At 41.0% G+C, this 11,992-nt stretch overlaps 1 protein-coding gene across 8 annotated transcripts in view; it reads right to left on the bottom strand.

Moving 5' to 3' along the window:
- The window catches only part of col14a1a (collagen, type XIV, alpha 1a), a 147,209-nt gene that overhangs the window by 7,697 nt on the left and 127,520 nt on the right, over positions 1 to 11,992 (bottom strand). For all 8 annotated transcript variants that reach the window (XM_020608497.1, XM_020608498.1, XM_020608499.1 and 5 more), the window contains 6 exons: positions 11,153 to 11,206; positions 6,183 to 6,236; positions 5,971 to 6,042; positions 3,378 to 3,413; positions 1,310 to 1,376; positions 915 to 1,106 (listed from right to left, as the gene is read on the bottom strand). In XM_020608497.1, coding sequence (XP_020464153.1) covers positions 915 to 1,106; positions 1,310 to 1,376; positions 3,378 to 3,413; positions 5,971 to 6,042; positions 6,183 to 6,236; positions 11,153 to 11,206 — 475 coding nt within the window. The remainder of the gene's footprint in view (positions 1 to 914; positions 1,107 to 1,309; positions 1,377 to 3,377; positions 3,414 to 5,970; positions 6,043 to 6,182; positions 6,237 to 11,152; positions 11,207 to 11,992) is intronic.

Here is an 11,992-nt window from a genome sequence, read left to right as displayed (position 1 = left end):
GTAAATGTCACTGTAAAAAAAATAAAATATAAAATAAAAAAATCAAATGTCTGAACTGTGGAGGAGGACATAACCATGCTGGACATTCCTGACAATTCAGCTGCTCTCAGTTTACTTAGCTTTGTGTGTGCGCAGCTCATTCGGTATGTGGTTCTTTAGTGTGGGCTGCATGTTTTACTGATGAAGACGGAGACTCATAAAGGCTGTTTCTCCTCTGTGGTCTCATGGCCAAGGGGAATGACCTCATGGATATTGAGAGTTACCGTCTTCTGGCCTGGACTAAACCTCACGGGAGCTCTGATGTTCACAGTGAGTTTTGTCTGATGAGTCAGAGGCGCCAGGAAAAGAAGCTGAAAGGCCGAAGCTCCAAATGGAGACGTGGAGATTTGTTTTCTGCCCCCCAAAAAGAATATCTGTAGACATTACATTATGGGAATATACGTGTGGGTCAACTTGCCGGCTGACCTGATAATCGAGTGATCATCCTATGCACTTAGCTGTTGCTACCCAGATAGCTATATCTTGTGTCCAACTCAGAGAGAAGCATGAAAACCAACTGTTGATCATGTTTACTCTGAGCTCTCTCTGAGGCCAACCGACTGCTCAGATGACCAATGTTCAACACACTGTATCTTTGTTTCCATGAATTTCTACAACAAGGGTAGTAATAGCAAAATTTGCACTAGCTACACAGTGATCATATCAACCTTTTAGGGGAAATACAGCAGGTAAAAAACAGTGATCCCTCAGTATCTTACAGAGAGAATAAGTTGTATATAGAGTACAGTACATATGTGTTTGGAAATTGCTAAGTGTATTTTCCTTTGTCAGTTTCTCTTGACATTTGCTGTCCCATCCTGTAAACAGCCACGTCTTCACTCATAAACACATCTTCAGTCATTTTCCTCTCTTGCCTCTTTCTCCTGGTCGTCCATTCTGGCCGTTGGCACCGGGGAAGCCTGGTCCTCCGGGTGGACCTTGCTCTCCCTGAGGTCCAGGGGGGCCTCTCCTACCTGGCTCCCCTGGTGGTCCAGGAACTGCTTGGACGGACACTGCTGCCTGAACAGGGATCTGGTTCAGTATGGAGCTATAGTGAGACAAGTGGCCTGCATGAGGCAGAGGAGAAGACTAGTTTAAAATGAGACGTTTTGTTTGTTGTTGTTTCTTTTTCATAGGGTTTCACCACAAATCAAAGAGAATAGAAACAAGGAGAAAAGAAGGTGTAAAGCCAGTAGAGTTCAGGAAAAACATTTTAATTAACAAAACTGTATGTGCTCATGTTAATGTGTAAATATCACAGATTACTCACTCTGGATGAGCTGCTCACACACTTGCCGTGCGATGGCACGCACAGCAGCTTGAGACTGGACATCACCCTGAAGAACAAACGCAGCTCTTAAGATGTGCTATTACACAACCACACTGTAGACTGACACCAGTTTTCTGAGTAAACGCAGGAACATAAACCTCCAGACCAGCAGATCATAAATTGGTGTGTTTAAATGAGCGTACTGCTCCTTTATTCCACACTCTGATGTCCCTTATATTTATACAGCCCAAAAAACATAGCACACTTTAAAGGGCAATACAGACAGAATCAGAAAATTGTACAATTAAATATAGATCAATGTTATGTAAAATACATTCTTTTAGTAAAACTTTCATTGAGTTTGTGCTACTATGTTGGTATGTTACATAATTACACATTTAAATTCTTTTTTTTTTTTAATGCAGTTTATACAGTGTGAAAAATGCATCAGAAATGCTGGAACTGAGTTCATTAATTAACAGGTTCCTAACTAACAAAGATCCTATACTGTGAGAAGGATCCAGCGTTTCTGGAGCTTGACCTACACTAGGGGCTAAAACCCAGGATATGCCGAGTTGCCCAACCTTATAGAAGCACTGGAGGCCTTTTAGGCTAATGTTCCACTGAAAAGATACTGATTTTGTTTTGTTCAGTTAGCACTAAACCCATATTTGTTCCAACCTGACTTGATTTCTGATGAGTTAAGACTTGTAAGATGTATACTAATCCACCACAGCATTATGACCACCTGCTGAATGCTGTGCACACAGGAGTCACTGCAGCGGTTGCCACTCATGTCACTCTGATCACTGCAGCGGTTGCCACTCATGTCACTCTGATGCTCACTGTGCATCTTCTGTGAATCCATTTGAGTCACCCAAAGATTCAAACTAACTGGAATCTTTTGAAAAGGAAGAATGAAATTTAAAGCTTTAATCTACAGTAGATCAACCTCATCATCAGTGAGCCGTGGGCGTCCATGACCCTGTCTCCAGTTCACCATCTGTCCTTCCTTAGACACTGTTGGTAGGTACTAACCACTGCAGACCAACAACACCCACTGAGACCTGCAGTGTGGGAGATGCTCTGACCCAGTCATCTCACCATCACAGTTTGGACCTTGTCAAAGTCACTCAGATCCCTACACTTGCCCATTATTTGAGGACTGAATGTTCACTTGCTGCCTAATATACCCCACACACTGACAGGCGCCACTGTAACAGATAGTCAGTGTTATTCACTTCACCTGCCAGTGGTCATAATGTTATAGATGATCAGTGTATATATGGAAATATCCAAAAGCAGAACTGCTTAAATAAAAGAAAGTGGTTTGACTGCTGAACAAATGTTTATTATATATTCAGTACCTGGCAATCATCTTAATACTGTGTGTGATGTGACATTTAATGCAGTATTATACAAAAATATAGAATGGAAAACAGGCTTGGAGTAAATTTTTACATATCTTCCTGTTTAATCATTACTGTATTGAGTCATTCTGTACCTGTGAAATGAGTTTTAGGATAGACACACACTACAAGACACTAATAACAGGATTCTACCAAAGTTTTATTTGCAACAGGGCCACCCCACACAAATGTACAATACAGAGGAGAAAAATCCTGTTATGTGTTGTTTTCAGTGACTGTCATGTTGGGCCTTGCACTGAAAATAAACTGCAACAAGATACAAATGTCCACAGCAGTTGATAAAATGAAGCAGAAACAGGAATTACAGATTCAGTTCAATTTGGCAAGCTGCATGTCTCTCAAGCCCTTGGCAGTGATGGCCTCAGCACTGTGTCAGCAAAACTACAGACCCTACTCTGCTGTAAATTTGACTGATTTGATTTGGTTTGTTATGAAGGAGTCTGAGGTAGTGCAAAGAGAAATAAAGTGAATGCGTGCAAAAAAAAAACCACCAAGAACCCGCTAATGCGTGTTGGAGAGTAGTTTCTTCACAACAAAGCTGTGAAACATTGTCAGAGCTTAACTCTCACAGCACAATAGAGCAGTAAAACCTGCTTTTCTCTAAACTGTGGTTGGAGTGTGTGAGTGGAGCGACTTACTCTTTCTCCCTTATCGCCTTTGGTACCAGCAGGACCCTGGAACGTAAAAGCACAGGAGGAGAATAAACATTAGACTGGGATGTGTACTCAGAAATGGCCTTGCTCATCTCTCCATTCCTCTCGTTTGATCTCTCCACCCCATTATTCTCTCTCTCTCTTTACCCTTTGCTTTATGCCTCCTCAAACACAAGAGTTTTTTCTACACTGATCTAACAGTTGGTATATCTACATGAATTTAAATTCTGACAAAATGTGTCCAGGCTCCTTGTGTCCTAAAGACAACACACGTGTAAGCCCCCAAACAGAGGGCAATTTCTGCAACTGCTAACACTGCAAAGCACACAGATACATCTCATAACACCACACACAAAGTCGAGCACAAAAAAAACCTAGGAGCATATGTATTCCAAATGCAAACTTCCATGGCCACAGAACCATGTGCTGATATGACAAATATCAGTTTGAAGATATTGCAGCTCTTGAATAAAGGTTTGTCTGTCTTGTGAGAAACAGACTTGACTACTGTGTGTGTGGGTTGGTAGATAGACAAAGTGTGTGTGCAGCCCTGCAGCCCTGGCATACTGTATTGAAGATGATAGGAAGCCTGTGCCAACATTTGACAAGTGCAGGTCTCCACAATAAAAGTCTTCTCATGTATGTCCTTTCGTGTCTGTGCAGAGCTCCTGATTCTTCCTGGGAACATAAATGTCTACCATCATATCAGGGTGACATGGAAAAAACCAAATAAAACTGTGTGGGAACCAAAGTCGGTCACACTGGAGTATCTCTCATAAAAATCGTTTTCATTATTTAATCAAAACTACCTTCCCATAATGCCTTGTATATACAGTCTGTCCAAAGAACAGAGATGTTTTTTCACTCAAAATGTTTTGCAGTCCATCCCCATAGAGATGTTTATGATGATTTCCTCTTGCACAGGACTTGAACGTGGACTGATAAAACAGTCACAACAAGACTGCTGCTTTTTCTTGTGAACTGGCAAACACAAGGATGCTCGCTACCAAGATAAATCTAAAAAACCCTCAGGTGGTTAAGTCACTGGAAACAACATTAACAAACAGCATTTTCTCCAGGTCAAACACACACACACACACACACACACACCGGAGATAACCAAGCACTATGATAATGCGAGAGGCTTGCGAGGCCGAGCATAACAACTGTGGTGAGATCTGGCTAAAATGTACATCAATGAACCAGCAAGGCCAGTTTAAACTGTGTAATGCCTAAAGAAGCTTGACTTATGCTGTCATTTCTGCAACACCTGTCCTTTCAAACTTGTCAAGAATGTAACAACTTGGACCGGTTGACTAGAGATTCTCCTACAGTCTGCAAAAACCTGTGCAATAAACTACAAATAAACCATGTTTTGTTCTGTCCCATATTATAAATTTTATGAATATTGCTCTTGATAGATAAAGCACATCACCACCAGATGCTTCATGTCATTCCTAAGACAGAAAAGATGGAGTTTCACGTTAGCTACGAGGACATCGGGTCATGAATTTGTAAAACTCTGCATCTTTACTATCCATCTTCCCTTCATTCCTATAGATTCACTGTGCTTCAGCATATGTTGACTCATGTGTGGCATTCTGTGTCCACTTCAGCCAAACTGGTACCACTAACTTCTGTGAGATTTCTTAAGGTCAGCTGCAAAAAGATAAAGCAAAATGCCCCTGCTGATTTAAATGGCCACTTTTTCAGATAAGAACCACTTGTTTAAGAAGAAAAGTAATCTTTTGCAGGAGCAACCTGGCAAAGGGTTGCAAGGGGGCAGAACAGGGACCGAATCGGTGAATTTTCAAGCTAAAACTTTTAGTTGAAGAGATTTAGACTCCAGATTGTCTGTCTGTGTACAAGCTGGATGTTAAAATCATGTACATACCACGTCTCACAGATGAGGCAGATGTGATCTCTCACGGATTTGTTTGTATGTGTGTGCCACTGGAGAGTGTGTTGTTAAGTGATTTATAGCTCTCTCTCTCTCTCTCTCTCTCTCTCTAGCCGAACTGTGCTGCTGGCCTGGAGACTTGAGACCTGACTAGCTGTCTGTCTTTTCCCTCTCTGCTTATGTTGTGTCACTTGACATCTAAACATTAAACATGACTAAACATGAAAAATAAGATTTTTGATCTTTAAAATATTTTCTATTTTGTAAAAAGTCCCTTTATGAGACAACTGTACATTTGTCTATTGGATAATCTTTGCAAATCAGCCATGTTCGCAGCATCAACTTATTACCAAATGGCTGTTATTATTTTGATCTGTTTCCAAGACTAACAGGCTGCTCCCAGTTCGGAAAAGGGAGCTCAGCGAATGGAACAGGACAAGGAGGAGAAAAACAAACAATTCGCAAAGCACTAAGCCACAAGGTTATTAATATTTAAACAAACACATCACAAGTAAAACAACAACTGTTGTGTTCTGAACAAAATGATTTTCCCAGCCGACGCAGTAAAAACAATGGTGCATGTATTTCACTGCAGAACTCTTGTGTCTCCTGCAAATTCAGAGTCGGATATTTTTTCACATCAATTTTATCAAAATGAAATGAAACCGTTTGACTCACTGGAAGCCCTTGATCCCCTTGGGGTCCTGCTGGCCCACCTAGTCCTGGAGATCCAGGTGCTCCAGGTGCTCCCTGAGAGAAAGACAGACAATTATAGAAAGCGACAAATAGAGTTTAAAGGTCATGGAAAGGAGAAAGATCAGTCAGTCCACATGTCATGGTGATCGGCTATGAAACATAATGCTGAAAATAAACAAACAGGAGAGACTTACAATGGGTCCAGGGGGTCCTTGTTGTCCCTGTGGTCCATTATTACCTGGCAGACCCTGCAAAGGTGGCAGTGAAACACACTCGGTAAACATTTGGTGCAGCTTCCTGTTGGTTATTTTGTGCAATCCCTTTCTAAAGGGCCTGAGACATTTCCTGCAAATCTCCAGACTAAACGGACAGTCGCTCTGTAATTTTCTAATTCAGTTAGCATAAAGGCAACTGATGGAAACCAAAGTGAGCAGCTGCTGCTTCTGTTGCTGGTCGTGGTCCAACCTCAGAGTCTGGCAACAACTAAAATGTTTGGATTTAGACGAAATGCACAAAACACAGGTGCATTTTCTTCATGTAGAGCTTTTAACTATAACCTGGTGGGGTTTTACAGAATATGTATTTTAGTTGCCCCAAGGTGGGTAAAACCACCCCTGCCCTTTAATGTCTTCTCTGTGATGCCGTGGTTTTAAAAGAGCAAACGAAAATTATGAAATTGCAACCGTTGCTTCGAAAGCGCATTCATACCTGTGACGCTTCTGTAGGCCTGTCTAAATAACATGATGATGGCTTTGATGTACTGGGCTATTCAAACTGAACAGAATTGGTGCTATTAATACAGTTTGGCAGTTCAACTCAGCATCAGACCATCCTGGAAAACAGCTTAACCCAAGGTTCAGCTAATCCTTTCATTTGGACTTGGATGTTAGTTGAACTTTGTGGCTGCACGTTGAGGCTGATGCACTTTCAATGTGCATACTCCTTATACAGTTCTCGATTTAACCTGTGTGAGGCAAAAGCAATATAATGACTTGAAACTAAAGAATATAACATCTTTATACAATGTGCTACATATGTTATAACTCCTGCCCTGGTCCTATTAATTCCGTCCAGTCTGCACTTTTGTCCCCTCAGCCACATTCTCACTTTCTCAGGCCCCTGAATACAAATGGAATGAAGCATAAGCATAAACTTTACTGCCAAGTATTATCAAAAAATACAAGGAATTTGACTCCAGCCCAATGGCCCCCGATGTGCACAGCAATAAAAACAAAATACATACAAGTTAAAAAGCACAAGTAAAATTTTTCAGACCTGCTCTTCTCCACTCATCCACCACATACCCGCAGACTTCCCCACCCCGACTCCAATGTCCACCTGTTCACCCATTTCCTATTCTCTCCTCAGCTCACAGGGTGTAGTGCCATTCATATTCAGTGTGTTGTTGCATCTTTTTGCCATCCTGTGCCAGTTCTGTTCTACCTGCACCCGCAGGTTTTTACTATGACCATCTCCTCAAATATAGTCAGTGAAAATTTGACAATTTTTTAGCACCTATACTGGATGTTCCCATTGTCTGGACTGTGTTTTGTTGCTGGAGTATACCAACACCAAGTGCTGACTGCACAACATCGTCTGCACTCCAAGAGCCTTAGCCTCTGGTCACTCGGAACCAGAGTGACTCTCACTGGTGTCACACAGTAAACACTCATGCTGCTCAACCCACTAATGGGACACACTTTTTAAAAAATCCTTTCAATCTGAGCAGAAACACCCCTGGAACAAGAGGAATCCCTATATTAAGAGCAAAACATTTATAAAACTTCCCACTGTGAATTATTTGATGGTGCAGTATTAAATCGTACTAAAAGTGCAGTGCTGGAGCACAATGCAATGTTAAAATGACACACACACACCATCAATGCCGACTCTATAATCCAGATTTTTTTCCCCCTTGCGGTTCCTATAAGAATTTCAGCCTCCTGCCTTCTCTCACAGTAGCCTGGCTCATGAAGATGCATCACTGCTGTGATATTTTAGAAGCCAAGAAGCAAGGTTTTTCTGAATCATAGTCCAAGAAATGGACTGCAGACAATGTTAACCTAACTCTCCCTTCTGTATCAAACCTTATTTGCAAAGAGCTTTGAGGGAAGCTTGGATGATCAGCTCCAGTTCTGATGAGGACCGTACCTTCTCTCCATGTTACATCATTTACAAGTCAGCTGTATGTGAATAATAAAACTGTGAGTCAAAGTGTTTAATGAGTCTGAATCTTGGTGAAAACTTGAATCCAATAAGGTTTGAGTACAGGTTCTGTAAAGATCTGTGGCTTTCCTTGATCCATCTTCACTGTGTTATGGACAAAGCAGGTCCCCAGAGAACAGTAACTGTCCAGGCATGGTTGGCTTGTATAGGCCTCACTAAAGGTTTTGTACAGTGTGTATGCCCAGTGGACTAGTGCAGCGCTGATAGGTTTCACTGTGAACCAAAGGGCCATCTGTTTCCCTGTTCTCCTTTATACAAATCAGATGATACAGACTAGTAGCTGGGACAAATCCCCATTAAGTGGCAAACCTACTAGCCAGTATAAGCAGCTGGGGTTTTCAAAAGCTGCTTTCTAGTCATAATTACTGTTCAACTGGCAATATTCCACTTTTTATATCATTGTCAAATAAATGGTGTCATAAACCGCTGTCAGTTCACCCCCTGGTGAATTGACTCTTATCAGTATTCACTACCGCTTTCAATGCATCTGCTACAACATACAGCCTGGGCGCGCTGCTAGAAGCATCAGAGTGTGGCGCTGCCCGGTGCCGTTTATTCTGCAGCAATTAAAGCATTGCTTTGAAATGTTTAATGTTTTGTATGGAAATACTAAAACCTGGAAATTATAATTGGCTGTTTGTGATTCTACAAACATACACACTGTGAAAGTGTCTTTCTAATAATTACAAGTATTAGAAATACACAACAGACTGATAACGTATTGATGAAATATCAATGTAGTAGGCCTGTCATAAATCAATGTTGCAGAGGGGAAGTTGTTCCCAGATGATAGCAGCTAAAATTGCTTACTTATTAGTAATTTCACATGATTACACTCAATAATTACATTAGTAAACATGCACTACATTCTGCGAATACGGGTGTGATACACTGCAGGCTGGTAATTTTAAAAAACTGAAGAGCTGCATTAATAAATTTCTATATAAAAACATTGAGCTGTTAAGTGTTTTCACCTTTAACCGTTAAATAAGAGTCGCAAATGCAAGACACTGTAAGAAGCTGGTCAGAAGAACTAACCAGCAGGCTGGTTTTACACAGAACACATGCCACAGCTGGAAAAGCACAGGTCTAAAAAACAAAATGATGAATGGCTGGAAGTCTTCCCATGCACAATTTAAATGCTCTTGCAGTAGCCTTTAGGAGAAGATAAGGCAATTCTACATTCACATTAAAGACAATTGTGTCTAATGGCTTGAGCATTAAGACATGATGGCCACTGCATTGTGCAAACTGGTTGACTGTCCAATGAGATGCACACCGTTTCATAGCAATATATTACTTTGTAAAAGACAGTAGTTTTTACATCTTGTGCCCTTCAGCAAGGAAAACCTGACGGTACATTAGGTACTCAGATCAAATTCAGCATCAGTGATGAAGTTACTACAAGTCTCGAGTCAAAAACACTGTAGAAAGAAAGCTAAACTGTACAGGTCTGCTTTCCCCCAGAGAGCTGAGAACCTCTGCTGAGTTACTGAACAGCCACTTTTAAGTCCTCTGTACTGTACGAGCATGTGTCCCTGTCTGCTGCTCATAGATCTGACTGGGTCTCCATCTCACTCCCACTGTTATGGTACAACTCTGGGAGCGGGATAGAGTTAAAAGTATAAGGAAAAGCCTTTTGGTTGCTTTGGCTGAAATTCAGTTTAAATCACACATTATCAGGCTATATACTTGCCAATACATTTACTTGCCAATCAGTCTGCTTTGCTCCCTAAAAAATGTCTGATAACAGATATTCAAAAATATAAAGGTTCATGTGTGATGGGTAAAGACAAAAGCACACTGCTGCTTCGAAGCAACAAATGAGATGGTTTAAAAAGTCCCAGTGGGAAGCAGAGGAAAAGACATAATGCTTTTTCTGTTCATGAACTCTAAAGCTAACTGGAATGGTGAGAGGACACTCCAGCCAGCATACGTGTCCTGAAGGAAAGCACAAAACAAGTCTGAAAACTGTACGACTTCTCCTTAAAACCACCACAGAGGGGACGGTGTCTGGACCCCTGTCAGCCAACATGAGCAGCAGCAGATGGATTATGTCTAGCGCATTTCACCAAGAGCCAGGCCAAGACTAAACTCCTCTCTTATATTACATCTTTCTCCTTGCAGACACTTGACACTATGACTGGATTCTGTTTTGGTATTTACAGCCCAGCTGGGTATTGTAAGGCCTGGTTCCTCTGTCAGCCAGCTAATACAACACAGTCTTTCTCATCTATCACCAATGGGCAGTATGTACTGTTTTCTACAACTGCACAAAGACTGAAGGAACATAAAACGAACTAACAAACAGCTGGAAAAATACCACAGTACAATAGATACTTTCCCAAGAGACTTACAAAATAGAGTGTGTATCTTAAAGCACATTTAAATGATCACCTAAAGTAAGGAACAAGATACTCTAAGTGGTTTCCAGTCTTTAAAACATTTTATTTTACTTTTTTGACAATCATTTATCTATCATGTTTGCCAAATGTATTTATTACCTTAATGTTAGAACTGCTACACAAATTGCTGATTATAGCTGCTGAAAGTCCACTGAGGTGGTGGAGTAGCAACAACTTGCAAATATAACGTATATGAACAAATACCAAGAATTTTTTAAAAACTTTTTGTGTGTGTGTTTTTAATAAACACTTTCATGACATTTGGTGGACTTTTCCAGAGGACAGTTCCCCCCCCCATCTTGTTATATGTGCTACATACTTGTCCACAATGCCACGTTTTCCATTTATATCAAAACAACCTCAAGAGAGAAAGAGAAAAAATAAACTTAGTCTACATCTCTATATTGACACATTATTTCCAATATATGGCAGAGGAGAAGATCTATGCATCATAAAATTACAACACTACATATTCCCAAAAACCACCGACAGACACTGCAACAATAACCAGTAAGTAAAGGCGATGCTCTTACCCTTGCTCCTGGGGGACCGTCTCTGCCGGGTGAGCCAGGGCTACCAGGAACACCCTAAACAAAACCAACAGATCTGAATCAGTATCACAACACTAATGAATGTTAACCTGCAGTACAGCCGGTAAGTTAACTTTTAGTGAAGACAACAAACGACAAACAGCTTATAAACTGCTAATGTGAACGTTTGGTGATGAACGTGAACAGAAGTCATGACACGCTGCTCTTCCTTAAGACAAGGCTCATGGAGTCATCTCATTTATTAATTATAATCCATTACTGTCCAGATCATCATTTAAAAAAGGCATTACATGTGCAATATTCCAGTATGATAAGGAATGTCTTCAGAATCAAAATCAGCTTTATTGGCCAGGTGTGCTGGACACGAGGAATTTGACTCTGGTACAGCGGCTCTCAATGTGCATGTACATATCTACATACAAGGCAACAGCAAGGGGCAAGTAAACAGTAAACCAACATAAGGCTGTGTAGTATAACAAAATAAATAGTATGAACCGACAGTAAACAATGCAGTCAACAAAAGAATGTTCATTGGGAGACCAGATAAAATGAGACTAAAAATGGAGTACTTAAAAATAAAACTAGAGACCTGTACGAATCTGTATAATCTGTACAGGGTATATTTACAGGTATTGCACTGAGGGTTATTATCCAGTCATACTGTCATGGGTTAAGTGTCAATCAGAGTGATGGCCTGGGGGAAGAAACTGTCCTTGTGCCTGGTTGTCGTGGCGCACAGTGACCTGTAACGCCGTCCAGAGGGGAGGAGTTCAAACAGATTGTGTCCCGGGTGTGAGGGGTCTGCAGTGATCCTCTCCACCC

This window comes from Monopterus albus, unplaced genomic scaffold (genome assembly GCF_001952655.1).
Source record: "Monopterus albus unplaced genomic scaffold, M_albus_1.0 scaffold93.1, whole genome shotgun sequence".
Lineage (NCBI taxonomy): Eukaryota > Metazoa > Chordata > Actinopteri > Synbranchiformes > Synbranchidae > Monopterus > Monopterus albus.
This window is presented reverse-complemented; position numbering and strand designations above follow the sequence as displayed.